The sequence below is a fragment of the Lissotriton vulgaris genome, chromosome 2_1 (genome assembly GCF_964263255.1).
Source record: "Lissotriton vulgaris chromosome 2_1, aLisVul1.2, whole genome shotgun sequence".
Classification (NCBI taxonomy): domain Eukaryota; kingdom Metazoa; phylum Chordata; class Amphibia; order Caudata; family Salamandridae; genus Lissotriton; species Lissotriton vulgaris.
The window spans coordinates 162,366,648-162,387,794 of NC_141687.1; the positions used below are offsets into that span (position 1 = coordinate 162,366,648).

At 48.3% G+C, this 21,147-nt stretch overlaps 1 protein-coding gene across 1 annotated transcript in view; it reads left to right on the forward strand.

Moving 5' to 3' along the window:
- Positions 1-21,147, forward strand: part of TSPOAP1 (TSPO associated protein 1) — a 2,768,302-nt gene that overhangs the window by 10,520 nt on the left and 2,736,635 nt on the right. Inside the window, exons 2-4 of the mRNA XM_086954028.1 lie at positions 18,648-19,012; positions 19,586-19,994; positions 20,439-21,025. Of these exons, the coding sequence (XP_086810154.1) occupies positions 18,648-19,012; positions 19,586-19,994; positions 20,439-21,025 (1,361 nt within the window). The remainder of the gene's footprint in view (positions 1-18,647; positions 19,013-19,585; positions 19,995-20,438; positions 21,026-21,147) is intronic.

Genomic DNA, 21,147 nt, shown 5'->3' on the forward strand with positions numbered 1-21,147 from the left:
TCCTCAAACAATCACAACAGATGCATCCCTGGACGGTTGGGCAGTGGTCTTACAGGATCTACAGATAAGTGATCAATGGCAACAGCATCATCGCCTTTTGCACATCAATCTGCTAGAACTCAGGGCAATTTGCCTAGCCCTACAGGCATTTCTCCAGAGAATAAAAAAATCATCAGTTCGAATAAAAACAGACAATAACGAAGCCATTCATTATGTCAACAAACAGGGCGGCACGAGATCTCGTCTATTGTCTGTGGAAGGTCAGTGTATCTGGGAATGGGCGATTCTGAAAGCAGAGCATCTTCCATGGAATCTCAACGACAGGGCAGATACGCTAAGCAGGCTGATGTCAGTCTTCCACAAGTGGGAGCTAGACCATAGAACACTGGATGATGTCTTTTAGACCAGAGGACACTGGATGACGCCTTTCGACTGTGGGGCAAACCGCCCATAGATCTGTTTGAGACACCGTACAACAAGAAAGGCTGGTACTTCGCAAGCGGGCATCACCATCTGGGATCCAGGGGGAGTGCGTTTTCGATGGCATGGTCAGGCGTCTTTGTCTACGCTCCCCCCCCCCCCCCATTCCTCTTCTCCCCAGGCTTCTCAGGAAATTAAAGACGGAACCCTGCAAAATGATTCTTATAGCGCCCTCCTGGCCTCACCAGTTCTGGTACACGGAGCGTCTTCTTCTGTCAGTACAGCATCAGATTCCTTTGGATTCTATTAAGTAATTAGTGACGATGTCCCAGGGCCAGATACTGCATCCGGATCCCAAATCCCTGCAATTTTCTGCATGGCACCTGAGCACAGAGAGTTTCTCAACCTAAAGCTGTCTGCAGCATGTAGAGAAATCCTTTCCCTAGAGAATCTGGAGTGCATCCATTCTCTGCTTCGGCACATGAAATCCTGCATTACATCCTGCGGGCCTGGCTCATGCATCCATTAAGGTTCACCGTGTGGCCATCTCTCGCTACAGGAGAACAACTTCAAGCTTTTCTCTTCTCTTCTCTTCTCTTTGGTCTGCAAGAGTAATTAATCCATTAAGGGAATTTTTCTTCCCTCCAATTAAGCCTCCGCCACCACTGTGGCACCTTAACGTGTTCTTGGTTCACCTCCTGGACCATCCCTTTGAGCCAATCCATAGGGCAGGCTGGAAATTCCTGTTGTGGAAGGTGGTTCTTCTGCTGACTCTTACTTCGGCTAGAAGGGTTAGCGAATTGCAAGCTTTCACTATCCAGGAACCTGTTCTGCAGTTAAAAAATGACACAGTAGTGCCCTGCACTTACCCGAAGTTCATCCCCAAGCTGCCCTTGGATTTTCACTTACACCAACCTGTGGTTCTTAAGACTTTTTTCACTAGACCTACAACTCCGGCAGAGAGGTCACTTCACTCATTAGACATTCAGCGTTGCTTAAAATTGTATCTCCAAAGGACTAAACACTTTAGGAATTCACCTCAACTCTTTGTGGCTTATTGTGCTCCTCGTAAGGGTTTCCCCCTTTCTAAAAAAGAAATTGCATGTTGGATCGCCATCTCTATCCAGTATTATCATCAATTAGTTGGGAAACCCATATAGGGTAAAGTACGTGATCACTCCACGAGGGCAGTGTGAGAAGTTGGCCCGATATGCAGCGTTCGCTATTCTAGCGACCACTATGTATCGTTCCAAACGACCCTTATGGTGATTGGTTGTAAGTCAACCTTAGACCAGCTATCCTTGTAGCGTGGATACGAGCAGTCTTCGGGCTAAACTCTAGAGGGCGTGTTAAGCCAGCTGTTATACCATCACATACCCCTCGAACACCAAGTGAAAGGACACCACACAAGTGTTATGAAAATAAACAGTATATTTATTAAGAATCACAACAGCCCTGGACTCTTTATGAGGACAGGGTACTAAGCACAGAACAAAAGCTCTTAGAAAATACTTCAAGTGCACAATTAACACAAGTGCCCGAGGGCACGGAAAGTTTAGTGGTCTCGGGCGGACCCGATTAGGCAAGTCGGAAGCGAGGGACTCAGGACCCTAGAGTAAGGAGGCTATGCGGGCACCGAAATGCCGAAGTTACCTAGCCTCGAGGGCTGCGGCTGCACAAGTCTTACAGGCGTCGGGGTCTTCGCTGACGAGCCAGGAGCCGGAAGAAAAAGGGGTTGCTGGCCGGCGACCAGTGATGAATAGTTCGTAGGGATCCAAGCCTGGATCAGTGATCGTTGATACCTGAAAGCAGAGGGGACCAAGTTCGTACTACTAGCCAGTAGTCAGAGGGTACCAGGAAGGCACCGGATGGCCGTCACCTCGGCTAGGTGAGTGGGCGACGCTAGGCTCTGCAGTCTCACGGACCCGGAGGCGTTGTCGGCGACCAGGATGGAGGTGCAAGCTGTCCCACGAAGGTTGATGCTGTCGGCGTCGCTGGGCCCAGGATTGGGGCAGCAAGCCTTGGCAGATTTCAGGGCCACGTGGTGGGCCTAAAATGGCGTCTGGAGTGGACCAGGAGGGTCCGGGGTGCTTCTCTCAAAGAAGGAAGCAAAGGCCAGTCTGGAGCAACCAGACCAGCAGCGTTGGTTGTCGGATGTCGTCAAAGAAGGGCACAAGCCAGCGGCTAGTGACCAGACAACGTGCTGAGCAGCGAGCCGAAGGGCCCCACGCAGATCGTGGAGATGCTGGGAGACTGCACTTCGGTGCTGGAGCTGCTCAGGGTCGGGGCTTCTCGGACCCCAGAGCACTCACCAGAGAATTGCTTCGATGGTCGTGCTGATTAAGAAAGCGTGCAGGTTTTGATGATGGCCGGTCCCTCGAGGTCTCGTCGCACCCACAGATCTCAGCTGAGCTGACGACGTGAGTAGAGGTCAGAGGTGCCAGGGAAGCCGGTTCTCGTCGAGCTGGGCCGTCGGATCCTTGAGGAAGGACTTGCAGCAAACCGCAGAGTTCTTAGATGGTGCCCGCTGATGCAGGGTGACTACTCCTTAGCCAAAAGGGAGAAATCTTGAGAAGAGTCTCGAAGTCCTTTCGTAGAAAGTATTCTTGATTCAAAGATGATCTAGTTTGGAAGGGTCCCCGCTCCGGCCTTTATCCTAAAGAAAGGGGTGGGTACATGACTAGGTCCTGCCCTAGGGGTGGGACCAAGAAGGGGGGTAGTTACACCCCTCTCCCCTGCCGGACTTTCCCCAGGTCAGGGGCTGCGCGCCCCTGGAACTGGTTCCAACCGGCAGATGCGTAGTGAGCACCGGGGTGCCACTCCGCAGTCACCTTCTCGCAAAGCCCTACCTACCCAGAATACACAAACCCTGTCTGGGACGGTGCGAACACCGCCCTGGACAGGAAACCCTTTGTCCAAGCTCTCCTCGCTGGAAGGACTCCCAGCAGCAGGAGGTCAGACTCGTGTCTCTGGTGGCAGCATCCATTTTGTGGAGCTGAGGCTTTAGTTAACTTTAACCGGGGGTCACAGTTACGTACATGTCGTGTCCCTCTAGAAGGGTGGAATGCTAACCTCGTCGCCAGAATTGGTGAGGGGGCAGCATCCCGATTCGTATGACACCTTACTCGACATGTCTTGATAACGCTATACCGAAGTTACCGATATGATACGCGTTATCATGGAACAGCCATTGGGTCTTGGTTCCGCAAGCTGCAACTGGGCTCGGCTCGTGCCAGAGCCCAATTCACACGGGTCCACGCACTCTGCCTTCAGGATTGTCAAGGCCTGCCATAGGAGTGACTGATAGGAACCCGGGTGTCCATTGTGAGGTTAGATATAGGGATACTATACCTAAAGCAACGAGCGAGTACGCTACGTTGCCCCAGCTGTCGTGCAGCCAGTTGTGTCAGTTTTAGCTGGCCATCCAGGGGTGGCATAATACATGCTTCAGCCCCTGGTAGGCCCTGGGTACACCGATGCCCTGAGTTACAGGGTCTGACAAGGTGGCCCAGTTCCGATTGGGTAATGCACCTAAGGTACAAGCATCAATTTAGGGAGAGAACAGCTAGGCTGTGGGTCTGATTGGCAGGCCCACAGCCCGAGAAAGTCGTAAACCAGTGAAACAAAAGCAAAAAGTCCGGGTGATCATAGGATTGCAGACCCTACTCTCCTACATGACCCCCCCCAAACGTTGGGACAATAAGCTAACCTTGACCAGGTGAGTCTTCTTGTTCTAAGTGGAAATACCTGGAGAGCCCATCCGCATTGCCATGATCAGTGCCAGGTCTATGCTCCACTGTGAAGTCCATCCCCTGTAGGGAAATGGACCACCTAAGCAGTTTGGGGTTTTCACCCTTCATCTGATTTAGCCATAGGAGGGGCTTATGGTCGGTCTGAATCTTGAAATGAGTGCCAAACAAGTATGGCCTCAGTTTCTTTAGGGCCCACACAACAGCGAAGGCCTCCCTCTCTATAGCTGACCAATTTTTCTCTCTGGGGGTCAGCCGTCTGCTTATGAAAGCAATGGGCTGGTCATTACCATCGAAATTCAGTTGAGATAGAACAGCTCCCACACCCAACTCAGAAGCATCTGTTTGGACAATGAATGGTTTGGAGTAGTCTGGACTCTTGAGGATAGGTGCCGTGCACATGGCCTGTTTTAGGTCATCGAATGCTTTTTGACAGCTCGCTGTCCACTGAACTTTTTTTGGCATTTTCTTACTCGTCAGTTCATTAAGCGGAGTCACAATCGATCCGTAATTTCTGACGAACTTCCGGTAGTAACCAGTCAGGCCCAAGAAAGCTCGAACCTGAGTCTGGGTGGTTGGAGGAGCCCAGTCCCTGATTGACTGTATCTTGCTCTCCAGTGGTTGAACTTGGCCTCCACCGACAAGGTGGCCCAAGTATACAACCTGTGTCTGCCCTATCTGGCACTTAGTAGCCTTGATAGTGAGACCTGCTGCTTGCAGAGCCTCTAACACTTTCCGCAGGTGGACCAGGTGATCCTCCCAGGTGGAGCTAAAGTCAGCAATATCGTCAAGATACGCCGCACAAAAGTCATCCAGCCCGGTGAGAACATGATTCACCAACCGTTGGAAGGTGGCAGGTGCATTTTTCAAACCAAAGGGCATCCCCACGAACTGATAATGCCCACCAGGGGTAGAAAATGCGGTCTTAGGCTTGGCGTCCTCAGCTAACCTGATTTGCCAATACCCAGCTGTCAGGTCAAACGTACTTAAGTAGTTGGCCGAAGCCAATCTATAGATAAGCTCGTCTGCCCTTGGTATTGGGTGGGCGTCAGTCTTAGTGACTGCATTGAGACCCCTGTAGTCTACGCAGAACCTCATCTCTTTCTTACCGCCCGGGGTGTGAGGTTTCGGCACTAGAACTACGGGACTAGCCAAAGGGCTATCCGAGGGTTCAATGACTCCCAGCTCCAACATTTTCTGCACTTCACTCTTGATGCAGTCTCTAACGTGATCAGGCTGCCGGTAGATTTTACTCTTGACGGGCAAGCTGTCACCAGTGTCCACCTCATGGGTACACCAATTGGTCTGACTGGGTGTTAGAGAGAACATATGCCGGAAGGATTGAAGAACCTGTTTACAATCCTCCTGTTGATGTTCGGAGAGGCTGCCACAAAAGACAACACCATCTACCGATCCATCGTCAGGATTCTGAGTGAGCAGGTCGGGGAGAGGGTCACTCTCCTCCTCCTGTTCCTCATCTATGGCCATGAGCAAACTCATGTCCTTCCTATCGACATATGCCTTGAGCCTGTTGACATGGAGCACCCTGTGGGGGCTCCGGGGAGTTCCCAGGTCTACCAGGTAGGTGACCTCTCCCTTTTTCTCCAGGATGGTGTAGGGCCCGGACCATTTGTCCTTGAGTGCTGCTGGGGCCACTGGCTCCAACACCCACACCTTCTGTCCAGGCTGGTAAACAGTCAAGACAGCCTTTTGGTCATGCCAAGCTTTTTGGAGTTCTTGGCTGGCCTTAAGGTTTTCGGATGCCTTCTCCATGTATTCAGCCATCCGCTAGCGGAGACCAAGCACATAGTCCACTATGTTGGTTGCAGGCTTTTTGAGAGGTCTCTCCCATCCTTCCTTCACCAAACACAGGGGTCCTCTTACAGGATGCCCGTACAAAAGTTCAAAAGGGCTGTAGCCAACCCCCTTCTGTGGGACTTCTCTGTAAGCGAATAAAAGGCAGGGGATCAGGACGTCCCATCTACGCCGAAGCTTTTCAGGTAGTCCATGAATCATCCCTTTCAGGGTCCTGTTGAATCTCTCAACAAGCCCATTGCATTGTGGATGATAGGGCGTAGTGAACTTGTAGTTGACGCCACATTCCTTCCACATAGCAGTTAAGTAGCTCGACATAAAGTTTGCACCTCTGCCAGAGACGACCTTCTTAGGGAAGCCCACTCTGGAGAATACTCCAACTAGGGCTCATGCCACAACAGGCGCTGTAGTGGTCCTAAGGGGAATAGCTTCAGGATACCTGGTGGCATGATCCACTACCACCAGTATAAACTTGTGCCCTGATGTTGGTGGTTCCATGGGACCGACGATGTCAATCCCCACCCGTTCAAAGGGCACCCCCACCACAGGCATTGGTATAAGGGGGGCCTTTGTCGTGCCACCTGACTTACCACTGGCTTGGCAAGTGACACAGGAGCGGCAAAACTCCTTGGTATCTTCGTTCATGTGAGGCCAGTGAAAGTGTGAGACAAGCCTGTCCCACGTCTTCGTCTGGCCTAAGTGTCCTGCTAAGGGAATCTCGTGGGCCAAGGTAAGGAGGAAACCACGCTGAGACAAGGGGACGACCAGCCTCCTGGTCATGCCAGGCTTGGGGTCTCTTGCCTCCAGTATACAGGAGTCCACCTTCCCAGTATACCTTGTGGGTACCTGTGGCGTTCCCAGCAGCCTCAGCAGCAGCCTGCTGTCTGAGGGGTTCAAGAGAAGGGCAGTCTAACTGGTCCTTCCCCAGGTCCTCTCGTGTGGGTCCCCCTGAGCCCAGAAACTCAACTTGATCAAGTTCGAGTTCTTTAGGTTCAGTTTCCCGCAATTCCTGGAGGTCAGCCTCCTCTGAGACCTGATCCTCGACCTGGGGCAAGGGGGAAGGCGAAGCCTTAACCCGACTGCTCTTCTTCTTGGGTGGTGTCTGGTCCGTTGTTCCAGGATCCAGCACCTGTTCAGTGGGGCATCGTCTGACCTGTGACCTGGTCACAGCAAACACGTGTGCTGGCAAGCCTAACATCTCCATGTGAGTCTGTTGCTCCACTTCTGACCATTGTGATGACTCCAAATCATTGCCCAACAAACAATCCACTGGGAGGTCTGAACTAACAACAACCTTTTTCTGGCCATTTACCCCTCCCCAGGAGAAAGCAACAATCGCCATACTATGACTGGTAGTGACGTTGCTGGCATTGGTCACCAGGAAATCTGTACCTGGCATGATCTGTCCAGGGTCCACAAAGTTAGGCGTCACCATGGTGACGCTGGCACAAGTGTCCCTATAGGCCTGAGCCATTCTTCCATTTATTAAAGGCGTCTGTCGGTATTTGCCCAAAGTATTGGGACTGACATCAGGGGATATATCCACATCCCCTGTACAGACAAGGACAGCCTGAGTGAGCGTACCAGCTAAGCTGTCACACCCCTCAGAACCCAAGGTTAACCCAACTAGTCCCTTGGGAGGCGCACTACTACTGCTGGCTGTACTAGGGGGCACAGGTGCCTTAGGGGCTGCAGTAGCAGGAGTCTGCCCTCCTTTCTTGGTGCACTCACTAAACCAGTGAGTTTTACTTTTACAGTATTGGCACCACCTTTTCGATTGGCCTTCTTGATTCTTCTTTGTCTGGGAAGCCTGACCCCCCCCCCCCCCCCCCCTCTTTGGGTTGTTGGGGACCTGTCGAAGACTTCTGGTCAGTTTGTTCCCCTTTCGAATCTTTACCCTTCTGGTCTGCTTTCTTTTGACCACCCTGGTTCTGGCCCTGGTTTTGCTTAACCCTTGTTCTGACCCATCTGTCTGCCTTCTTTCCCAATTCTTGGGGAGAGGTCAGATCCGAGTCGACAAGGTGCTGATGCAACAACTGGTTCTGACAATTGTTTAAAATCTGTTCTCGCATGATCAAATTATACAATCCTGTGTAATCAGTAACCTTACTGCCCAGCAACCAGCCCTCCAAAGCCTTAGTGGCACAATCAACGAAATCAGACCAGTCCTGAGACTGAGTTTTCTGGGTATCCCTGAACAGCAACCTGTACTGCTCAGTGGTTAGGCCGAACCCATCAATCAGTGTGTTCTTCAGGACCTGGTAATTGTTAGCATCCTCTACCCTTGTGGTGAGGAGCTTATCTCTACCTTTACCTTCAAAGGAGAGCCACAAGATAGCTGCCCACTGACTCTGGGGAATGCACTGTACAGTGCAGGCACGCTCCAAAGCAGTAATCCATTTGTGGATGTCGTCCCCTTGCTTAAAGGGGGGCACTATCTTATTCAGGTGCTTAGTGTCTAAACTCCTGGGTTCCCGTGGGGGAATGCTGCCACCAGTGGGAACTGTCCCACTCAACTCTTGCTCTCGAGCAAAGGCGAGTCTCTCTTTGGCTAGGGCAAGTTCTTCCCTTTCGATCCGCAGTTTGACTTCCCGCTCCTTTGCTTCGTACACTCTCCTCTGAGGTGATGTCATCCCTCTTCGAGCAGAGCCTCGAGAGCCATTGGTTCGAACAGATCTGTTAGAGCCTCTTGACAGAGATCTAACTCGTCTGTTCCCAATGTTAAGCTGGCCCGAGAGAGGGCCCAGGGGTCCCCTAGTACCAATCTCGTGCCGGCTTAAGTTGTCCTGAGTTAGCTGACTAACTATGACTGGACCTTTGTCTGCCTCGTCCCCAGATGTCTCTGGATCCTCGTCCTCCTCTTCGCCCTCGGCGGAGAGATGGATAAGGTCAGGGTCACCTCGGGTTCCCTCGAGGGGAGGCATATCCACTTCCGGATGAGAAGGGTCGGTGTTACCCGCCCTCCTGGCATCATAAGTCTCCAAGAGACCAATCAGAAACGGAATGGTAGGGTTTGCACCCTGTTTTAGCTTTCGAGATGTACAGATCTGTCGCATCTCGTGAAAACTAAGCGCAGCATATCTGGAGGTGACCTGTGGAAGGTCGACTGACACAAGGGGAGACTCAGAGTTTCCGCCTTTGTCGGACATGCTGCTTCTAGTGTGGTGTAAGTGATGCACCTACCTACACTATGGGTTTACCTACTGATCCCTTGCTAAGAGTTGTAGCCAAGGTGTGCTAAGCCTTGAGGAGCTACAACAGCTGGTTCAGTAGAACTCAGAGTATTCTAAGCTAAGTTATATGTACCTGGAGTACTTATGCGATCTTTCACAAGATATTCTTAGGATACGCGTGGTAAAACAACAGCAAGCTCAAATCCCAACCTCTGCTCACCAATGTGAGAAGTTGGCCCGATATGCAGCGTTCGCTATTCTAGCGACCACTATGTATCGTTCCAAACGACCCTTATGGTGATTGGTTGTAAACCAACCTTAGACCAGCTATCCTAGTAGCGTGGATACGAGCAGTCTTTGGGCTAAACTCTAGAGGGCGTGTTAAGCCAGCTGTTATACCATCACATACCCCTTGAACACCAAGTGAAAGGACACCACACAAGTGTTATGAAAATAAATAGTATATTTATTAAGAATCACAACAGCCCTGGACTCTTTATGAGGACAGGGTACTAAGCACAGAACAAAAGCTCTTAGAAAATACTTAAAGTGCACAATTAACACAAGTGCCCGAGGGCACGGAAAGTTTAGTGGTCTCGGGCGGACCCGATAAGGCAAGTCGGAAGCGAGGGACTCAGGACCCTGGAGTAAGGAGGCTATGCGGGCACCGAAATGCCGAAGTTACCTAGCCTCGAGGGCTGCGGCTGCACAAGTCTTACAGGCGTCGGGGTCTTCGCTGACGAGCCAGGAGCCGGAAGAAAAAGGAGTTGCTGGCCGGCGACCAGTGATGAATAGTTCGTTGGGATCCAAGCCTGGATCAGTCATCGTTGATACCTGAAAGCAGAGGGGACCAAGTTCGTACTACTAGCCAGTAGTCAGAGGGTACCAGGAAGGCACCGGATGGCCGTCACCTCGGCTAGGTGAGTGGGCGACGCTAGGCTCTGCAGTCTCACGGACCCGGAGGCGTTGTCGGCGACCAGGATGGAGGTGCGAGCTGTCCCACGAAGGTTGATGCTGTCGGCGTCGCTGGGCCCAGGATTGGGGCAGCAAGCCTTGGCAGATTTCAGGGCCACGTGGTGGGCCTAAAATGGCGTCTGGAGTGGACCAGGAGGGTCCGGGGTGCTTCTCTCAAAGAAGGAAGCAAAGGCCAGTCTGGAGCAACCAGACCAGCAGCGTTGGTTGTCGGATGTCGTCAAAGAAGGGCACAAGCCAGCGGCTAGTGACCAGACAACGTGCTGAGCAGCGAGCAGAAGGGCCCCACGCAGATCGTGAAGATGCTGGGAGACTGCACTTCGGTGCTGGAGCTGCTCAGGGTCGTGGCTTCTCGGACCCCAGAGCACTCACCAGAGAATTGCTTCGATGGTCGTGCTGATTAAGAAAGCGTGCAGGTTTTGATGATGGCCGGTCCCTCGAGGTCTCGTCGCACCCACAGATCTCAGCTGAGCTGACGACGTGAGTAGAGGTCAGGGGTGCCAGGGAAGCCGGTTCTCGTCGAGCTGGGCCGTCGGATCCTTGAGGAAGGACTTGCAGCAAACCGCAGAGTTCTTAGATGGTGCCCGCTGATGCAGGGTGACTACTCCTTAGCCACAAGGGAGAAATCTTGAGAAGAGTCTCGAAGTCCTTTCGTAGAAAGTATTCTTGATTCAAAGATGATCTAGTTTGGAAGGGTCCCCGCTCCGGCCTTTATCCTGAAGAAAGGGGTGGGTACATGACTAGGTCCTGCCGTAGGGGTGGGACCAAGAAGGGGGGTAGTTACACCCCTCTCCCCTGCCGGACTTTCCCCAGGTCAGGGGCTGCGCGCCCCTGGAACTGGTTCCAACCGGCAGATGCGTAGTGAGCACCGGGGTGCCACTCCGCAGTCACCTTCTCACAAAGCCCTACCTACCCAGAATACACAAACCCTGTCTGGGACGGTGCGAACACCGCCCTGGACAGGAAACCCTTTGTCCAAGCTCTCCTCGCTGGAAGGACTCCCAGCAGCAGGAGGTCAGACTCGTGTCTGTGGTGGCAGCATCCATTTTGTGGAGCTGAGGCTTTAGTTAACTCTAACCGGGGTTCACAGTTACGTACATGTCGTGTCCCTCTAGAAGGGTGGAATGCTAACCTCGTCGCCAGAATTGGTGAGGGGGCAGCATCCCGATTCGTATGACACCTTACTCGACATGTCTTGATAACGCTATACCGAAGTTACCGATATGATACGCGTTATCATGGAACAGCCATTGGGTCTTGGTTCCGCAAGCTGCAACTGGGCTCGGCTCGTGCCAGAGCCCAATTCACACGGGTCCACGCACTCTGCCTTCAGGATTGTCAAGGCCTGCCATAGGAGTGACTGATAGGAACCCGGGTGTACATTGTGAGGTTAGATATAGGGATACTATACCTAAAGCAACGAGCGAGTACGCTACGTTGCCCCAGCTGTCGTGCAGCCAGTTGTGTCAGTTTTAGCTGGCCATCCAGGGGTGGCATAATACATGCTTCAGCCCCTGGTAGGCCCTGGGTACACCGATGCCCTGAGTTACAGGGTCTGACAAGGTGACCCAGTTCCGATTGGGTAATGCACCTAAGGTACACGCATCGATTTAGGGAGAGAACAGCTAGGCTGTGGGTCTGATTGGCAGGCCCACAGCCCGAGAAAGTCGTAAACCAGTGAAACAAAAGCAAAAAGTCCGGGTGATCATAGGATTGCAGACCCTACTCTCTTACAGGCAGTCTCTTCCTCTACATACCTATTTGCTCGGGTACCTATCCGGGACATCTGCAGAGCTGCCACCTGGAAGAGTATCCATACCTTTACCAGACATTACTGCTTAGATTCTTCGACGCAGAGTGACACTGCAGTGGGACACGCAGTCCTGAGGAACTGTAGTGAAGACCGAGACCTGCTCACACACATTGCTATGTTAGCATAAGCTTATTAGAAGTTTAAACGCCATTTTGCCACTTTGCCGCTTTTGCACACAACACTTCATGTAACTGTTTTTGTAAGTTAAAATGCTTGACTTTCTTCACATGAGAATGGTTGTTTATTCACATCCCTAGAATTACACTGCTACCTAGTCTGTACACTGTGTGCAGAAAGCTTCAAGGTTAAATAACAATGTATGTTGTGATTAAGGTTGATCGGCCCCCGCTTTAGATATAACTCGCACATAGCTGCAACCAACTGAAATTCTAGTGCCTTTAATATGGCACTGATTTGGGCACTTGGAAGAACATCCTTTACAGAGACAGAGAGCTTTTGCTGATCCTGAGATGTGATACACCTCTGCTGATCTTGGAGGTATGGTGTTCCCCATTCAAGTCTAAGAGACCTTCTCTTATTAAAAAAACCTAGTTCCTAGCAGGGGAGGGTGGTACACAAGGCACTAATGTACCTGTTTCCACTATCATGGTAACATGATTTCTCCCTTGTTGTTTTATGGAATTGTAACAATGCTGTTTGTATTTTTTCTAATCATATGCCTGCTTATGTTAGCCAAAATACTGCATCTAAGAGCACGTAGTTAAAATAAACATTTTAAACGTTTCCGTGTCTCTAATTACTCACGTTGTGGACTGGTATGAGAATAAAAACGAAAGAGTGTTCTTGGTTCCCACCATTCCTGAGAGTAGCCTAAGTCGCATGTTTTGGGTTGTCTAATCATTGGTAGCTTCGCTCTATGACGGAGAGCTAATGAGACACTGATGCTAGTCGGATAGGGGTTCTGAGGTCAGTTTCTCGTCCACCGCAATTCATTGAGGTCTTGGTTTACTGCGCACAGTTCTGTGCATAAGCAGAATCCCTGCAACATGGCGCACCTAACGTTTGGTTTTCTATTCAAGACACTCGTGCAGTTCTTAAATCAGTCCACAACACCCTTACTACTGTTTCTGGTTGACAGTTGTGACAGATTAAACTACCTATATAGATAAATTATAGGTTCATTCAAGCTTGAGATTTGAAAAAGGTCTGTTATTTGAATTGACTATCGTTATTCCAAAGGTAGCACAATCAAACACAAAATGCTATGGGTAAGAGGTGCAGAACTTAAGGAGAGTCTGCCTCTAGTAAATGTAATTCATACTCCTGGTCAGGAGGACACGCTGTTGGTATTAGTCTTGCTAATGAAGCTGCGAAGACCGCAGTGGCAACATATTTAGTAGCAGCAGTTACAAGGTCCAAAAGTAAGATTGATGATGACATCTTGGCAGCTATTGCCGCAAATGATAAGGAAAGCGATTACCCTAGAGATTTCCCTTCTAAATACTCTTATCATTTAAGTCCTGATAAAGTTCCCTATGTTAACGACATTGGTGACAGGTTGATTCCCAACGCGCACCGCAGGCCTTCCTTGATAACAGCCGCTCATGAGGCCATGGCCTCGGCTCATGCCGGCTTTTCAGAGACGGTCTCTATCTTGCAACAACGTTATTGGCGCCGCGGGGGTGTATAAACAGACTCACGAATATGTCCTCACTTGTGACATTTGCCACAGACACAGTTGTACATATCTAATAAACCACTTGGGTGGGTTTATTTGAATTACTGTGGTCCTTTCTCGTCAGATACATTGTATAGGTTTATCTTAGTTGCAATGGATTCGTGCACACGCTTTCTATGGGTCTGGCCATAACGCAGCGCTGATGCTCGGACTGTCATCAGGGATTTGTGTGTCTTTGTGGTAATTTTTGCATGTGGCACCCTTCATTCTGACCAAGCCTGGCGTTCGCCTTTAAGGCATACAAAGAAGCCATGAGGTCTTTGGGGGTGCAGGTCTAATTTTCGTCTCCGTACCGGCCTTAGGTCAATAGTGTTGTGGAGCGAATGAACCGTGACTTAAAGCAATCCTTGACAGCTATGGTTCTATGCACTGGCAGGAACTGGTTAGCCCATTTGTATAGCGTTCAACATGCACTTAATAATCTCCCTAGTAGTTCTCTGGGTGGGCGGACCCCATACCAAATGCTCTTTAGCATAAAGATGTTTGTTCCGGACCTTGAGGGTCTAGACATAGCGGGCTCAGCCGCGCCCTTTGACGTAGATGATCATTCTGCTGTATTACAGAACCTACAAGAGACTCGAGACAGGCGTGCAGGGTCCCTCCACTTCCTGGTCGCAAGGAAAACAGGTACATCTCTATTGACAATGTCAAATTACGACGAGTGGCTGATTCTTCTCAGTATGACTCCAGGGGTCTCTTGTCCAGCAATGCTGAGAAATTCAGTTTTGGCCCCAGCTAGCACCGACCGGCCTGACATTGCCATTGAGATACATATAAACAGGGAGAGGAGGGCCCAAGGATATGTTTAAAGACCACTCACTGCTACGTCCCCTAAACAGTCAGTACACAGAAAAAAGTAGCAGTGGGTCAAGTGAACCAGTTAGCTCCAATTATATGTCTGAAAATAAAAGGACGCCCCAACATGGAAAGTGAGTGAAGTGACACTATCCCAAAGTGAGTATCTTTCCTGTGTTGAAAAATACCCATCAGTTGCCGATCCTGAACACCCTGTTCATCATTTGGGTTCCTTCACACCGGGAAGGTAAGTGTTTTGAAAAAAATTACCATAGACAACATACATTTTTGTCTAAACAATGGAACCCAACATGTGTTAACACATACTAGGGTGTGAGGAGGCAACTGTAGAGCAGTGCAAGTGAAGGGGTGAAAAGTGATATGTACACTAAAATTGGGTCGTAGAAAGGATAACAAACTTTATTAACACCTTGGCTGCTGTGACTTTTCCCCTCCTGTGCTGACATTCTATGAATACCATTGTTCATGACGAGCTGAGCTCGTCATAAGCACAGCTCCACTGTGCCTCATGACGAGCTGAGCTCGTCATGAGCATCGAAGGGGTTAAACACCTTAAGACTCCCAAATCAATAAAATGCGTGCGACAATAGTGGCTTGAACATATAACCACTAATCAATTAGTCCCTCTGGGCTGTCCCGAGACAGCCCAGAGGGACGTCCGGAGTACCGACCGGAAGTGCGGGGCTCCATTTTCCTGAGCTGTGGCCAGGTGGGGTGGAGCATTTCTCTCCTTATATTTGGCAAGGAGAATGCAGATCCACTAAAATACTCAGGTGACATTCTTCCTCTTTCACCTTTTTAATGAGCAGTCGCGATTATGGTCCTGAAGAATGCAGCAGGATATCTATCAGGCTCCACTTTAAGTCTGCAGAAACATGTTGACCATACTGAATGATTAGTGGTTATATGTTCAAGCCACTATTGTCGCACGCATTTTATTGATTTGGGAGTCTTAAGGTGTTTAATAAAGTTTCTTATCCTTTCTACGACCCAATTTTAGTGTACATATCACTTTTCACCTTCTTTTACAGTTACTAATCCATTATTGAATCCACCAGCTGGTGATCCCCAAGAAGATACGGAGTGCACCTATTCCACAAATGTGTCATTGCCTGGTGTGCAGACAACTGCACTTGATCAGTCACGTTTTTCATTTGACGCTGACTCTATAACATCAAGCGCTCCATCGAAAATTTCTACTTTTTCTGTTTGGTTTAAAAAACATTTTTTAATTTCCCCTTTGACTTACATTTGGCTAGCGCATTTCTCCATTTTTTATTCATGACGATTGGATTTGTAGTTATATTTTTTGGTCTTGTAAATGGACATTATCTTACAGAAAGATCTTCAATTCGATTAATTGATGGAATTTTGGCACCACACTCCTCATCACACATTATGAAGAGGGACCTGACTTTTGTTAATATCACTGCCTGGCCTGTATTAGATGGGATTGTTTGGGATGCTGGAAAATTTCAGATACATGGCCCCACAGAGGTGATAAATGTCCCCATTGTACTTCGTGTTTCAATGGGGGATGTAATTAAACAAATTATACGCCCTGATGATTGGGATGTCCAGGCCTTTTTTTCTGATTTGAAATATTATGCTGCATTTGATGCTGAAGACTTGTATTTAGATTCTGATAATTATGCAGACCTATTCTACTATCAGCACTATGGCAATCATTTCCTGCATAAAGCAAATACGTTTAGAAATGTGGTTAATTTTACACAATGGGAACATTGTCCATCTCCCATTGAAAGTAGTTCTAAAACTCTTTTGAGCAAAACTACATATTTCACTGATTTTAGTCCAACTAATCCCGAAGCCTTTTTAGAATGACTGTGAAGTCCTCTTCCAAAGTTAGACTCACCCACACTAAATGACTGTACTCGAAGTCCTTTATGGATCAATTAGCTATAGGGGGCTATGAGCTGTGGAAAGATACTATTGATCTTAAATCTGTTTGGGGTTCCAAAAGCTGGCAGGTGCAAGGAACCAGAAGCTTTGCATCGTGCATGTGTCATCCCTACCCACATGTTGTTTTTGAACTCGACCATTTCTCAAACGGCTTGCTTTGGATTGGCCAATTCTAAAAAGATGACTGCTCCTACCATTCCAGATCTAGGTGCTTATCCCGGATGTCTATTGACGAATTGCAGTCCTTAATAACTAATACCTCCTTTAAGATTTCCGACTAGATTCCCAAAGGTTGGTTAATATGGCAAAACATTTCAGATTCCTGCCAACATCGTTTTCTGGGTCTAGCTCCAGACTACAAGCAGGTTAGGGTGGACCCCCGTTTTGAAAGCTCCCATTCTGTTACTACCTACTCTGTGGGCAAATTGTGTCAAAATTGGCTGAAACATTCCATCTTGGCGTCCGTTAAACACCATTTATCACAATTAACTGACAATGTTGATTTGAATGACTTTAAGGGCCCAGTGGGAGGCATGTCAAAAAGATGGATATATTCTATTTACAACGAAGTTTGGAAATGTTCCCAAGTCGAAGCCACTTCTAGATTGAGGGCTATAGATCAAGCTAATTTAGAAAAAGTACTTGCTGTCGTTGATAATAACATTAATACTCTTTCTTCCCGAATTTACACGTTAGATAACATTGTGTCATCTGTTGTTGATATTGTGCAAGATGAAGTGTCTGTTTTGTACCATGGTCAAAATCGGTTGCGTTCTGTAATGTAGTTTGCATGGACTTTGCAAACTTTAAAATCTGGCAAAGTTCCTTGGGATTACATGAATACCTCTTCTCTATTTGTACTGTTTAATTTGGCTGAAAAACAACAGTTCATTTCCATGAAAGATGCAACAAACTCATTAATGCATATTGAAAAATTGGAACCTTACTGTTTTCTGTCGCTGAAACTAATTCTGCTGTTTGGCTTATCCATGGGTTAATAACACTTCTGTTTCCCCTGTTTAAATTCAATTTATAGATGAAACACTGTGCTCTTGGCAGATATGAACCATTGGGTAGCGCATATCTCCATGAAGTTTGGTCACTTCCATTCACATATAGGTGCCTGAGAGAGGGTAAAGAGGTTTATTTAAATGGCGAAGAATGCACTTCTACACCTGATCACTCATTGGTTTGCAAGAACATGCAATTGCACGGCTCTTGCAACACGAAGGCCCCAAATTTAGCTTGCATTTTAAAAGGGAATTCTGTGCCAGCTATAACACCCACTGTCACCTGCTAGCTAACGGTTGTTATTTACTTTTAAATAATGAAAATTGCTTTGGTATGTTAGCTGGGATACCGTCAATTGTGACTGTCTCCCAGTGTGTAAATTTTCCCAGTCCTGCATGGGAGACTAGACATATCCATCTGGCCTTCGCTTCCGACCATGAAAACAGAGTTCAACAAGATGAGCAGAATAAGGGCTCTTTTGTTCCAACGAGCAGTTGCCCTTACTTCTTCCCGTGAAACATTCGTCCTTCACGTGGCTAACACCCGCACTGAGGTGCATGCGCTTTTGAATACTGATCTCCCACTTCATTTTGGCGCGTTGATTCACACTATATTTAATGCCTTGTCAACAAGTGGCCTGCCGCATTTTTTTAAAGTTGTGAGCTTTTGCCTTGTGACTTCATTCCAAACAATGTTTGGTGTGATGCCGGGCTTTTTTCATTCTATTTTTTTCCAGCATCTTCAGCCGTTTGCCTTTAATTCCTGCCATGGCTGCTGTTGTGCTGCTGTTGATTTGCCTGCTAAAAAATGTCTGTACAATCTGTCACAAGACAACCTGTCCCGGCTGCTCCAGCTTTGCAACCGGATGCTTGAATACTATGGAACGCTACCTCTAGCCACTTTGAGTGTAGCCTATGGATTCTCCAGTATTGGGGTGTCTTTCATAGATTCACATGCTTGAAATTTCCCGGTCGTCGAAGTGGGAGTCCCACAGTAAATAACATAGCAATGTAGCCATAGCACAAGCATATATACATTGAGAAAGCAAAAACCATAGCGTTTTTCCTAGATAAGCAACATATCACTTCTATGATATGTCTTAGTCATTATGTTTTGGTCCAAATTCCAACCAATCAGGCGTCAGCACCCTCTTAGAATGTTCTCCCCAGAGGCTCAGACCCTCAGATTTTCTACCGCACATCGTGTGAAGGGAGTCTCCTTAAGCTCTGCTCAGTTTTTCTTCTCAAATCTCTCAGGGATTTTTGGAATGTCTACCACCAAGAAGTCCCTCTTCAGGCATTATGGTACCTGTGGAAAGCAGAGGCTTAATTCTGAAGACCCTCATAAGAAATGTGTTTATGGTCTGTATCCTGAACATCAAGTTAAGGATTGCAAGATATGTAGAACCTTCTCACAGAAGACCTTGAAAGACAAAGAAGTCCATCTCCTTCTTTGGCTACAGAAGTTGAAGACTTCAGAGAACCCCGTCTCTGATGTGGAGAGTGTGTCTTCCATCAAAACTTCTTCTTCTTTGAAGAGAACCAGTGAACATCAGAAGACATCTCCTAAACCTAAAGTGGTGAAGAAACATCACAAGGACCAACCTTCCACTTCAAGAGGGGTGAGTTTTTCCCCTACACCCTCGAGATTGGATTCTCGGGTGTCTAAGACTCCCTCTCCGCAGTTTTTACCTCCGAAACTACTATCCTCGTCGACGACTCCATCATCGCTTCCCCCGTCGACGAGAACTGCCGTTGTCGAGTCTACGTCGATGGCGTGGACATCATCTATGGGGACGGCTTTGATCCTGTCGTCTGCATCTTTGCCGTCGACGGTGGTATCAGTGAAGATGAGGCCTATCTCGTCGACTATACCTTTGACATCGTCGACTATACCATCCAAGCAGAAGAAGAAAAAGGCTCAGTCGACGCTTGCCCTGTCGTCGGCGGTGGCTTCGTTGACGGTGGTGGCCTCGTTGGCGGTGGCTTCTTCGGTGGTGGCCTAGTCGGCGGTGGCTTTGTCGACGATGATGGCCTCGCCGTCGGTGGCTTCGTCATCGGTGGCTTCGTCGACGTTGGCTTCGTCCACTATGGCTTCGGCGACGTTTGCTTTAGTTCCACTGAAGTCATCACGCTCTCTTCAATGGCACCATTCGTCTTTAGAAGATCTAATGCCGATTCAAACACCTTCTCAGTCTCCAGCAGTATTATTTTCTTCAGATGATGAAGATTCTGATGATGACTGTCGATTCAGGGCGGCTCGAAGTCCTTCGGAATTACTAACAAAATGTCAGTACTCAGATGACCTAGAGGAAGAAGAAGAGGATGAAGATTATTCTACTTGTGGGACGCAACCTGAGCCTGAACCTCTCATGACACAGATTCCCCTGACTCTTATCTCGAATCTACAGTATATGCTGGATGATTATAATCGCCGTTTTCCAAGATCAGTACAGACCTCTCCAGCACCTCAACCACCTAGTCAAGCCGTTAAAAACTCATTGGTAGCACCTTCTGATTCGGCAACAAGGTCTCAACAACAGACCCCTCAAGTTTTAATGGATGACAACGATAATGACAATGAGGATGGAGAGAGAGAGGAGGGTGAGCTGGATGATAGATCCATACTATCAGAATGGGACAGCTACCAAATTCAAAGGCCATCCCCTACTCCAGCTCCTATAGATTCCCCACTAGTAGACATAGGCAGTTTTCATGTGCTCTTGGAAAGAGCAGCTAAAAGATTCCAACTTCCCATGACAGTAACCGAAGAAGAGTGCTTCTTATTTGATTTTAAAGAGCAGCCCCAAAAACAAGTCCGCTCCATTCCCATCATTGATTTTATTTGGCAAGAAGGACTAAAAATTATGCAAAATCCTAATTCTATTCCAGCCGTCCTACCGAGACTGGACAAAAAACATACGGCACCTGCGAATACACCTGCATGTTTAATTTCTCAGACAAAACCTGATTCCATAATTACTCAGGCGGCACAATGACTATCAAGAAACCCTTCGTCTCCAATATCCTCACCACCTGACTGTGAAGGTAGACGCCTCGATGCCATAGGCAAGAAATTTTCAACAATGGCAGCAACAACAGTCCGTGCAGCCAACTCAATGGACATACTTGCCAGGTACGACCGACAAATGTGGTCGGACATTTCTGCTCTAGTGCAATTAATGCCGGAGTCTTCAAAAGCAGAAGCATTAAAGATTCTGCATGAGGGAGAAAAGATTTCTTCTGAGATGATTGACTGTTGCATCAATATCTCTTCCACTGGTTTCCGCCTTTTGGCTGGTGCTGCGGTTCTCAGAAGGCAGGGCTGGCTCAAAGCAACATCTTTCCATCAGGAAGTTCAAACAAAAATATTAAATATGCCTTATGACGGGGAATCTTTGTTTGACCAACATATAGATGATGCCCTCCAAACAATAAAGAAAGACACCAACACACCCGTGCTCTTGGAACTCTCCAATTTAAAAGGCAAACTTTTCGAGGCGCAAGGAGTCTTGGTTCCTCGTCCTCTTTTCGAGGCTCTTCCAGTCAATATAAGCAAGGTCAACAGCGATACTCCTCCCAGACTCAACAATCGTACAGGCAACAACACTCTTCATCCTACAGGCAGTATAGAGGTAATTCCTCTTACAGAGGAAAGGATTCTTCCAAGAAAACATGACTTTCATCTTCAACCTTTTCTAGCCCCACCCGAGTGTCCACGGGTTGGAGGTCGAATCTCGCACTTTCATCCAAAATG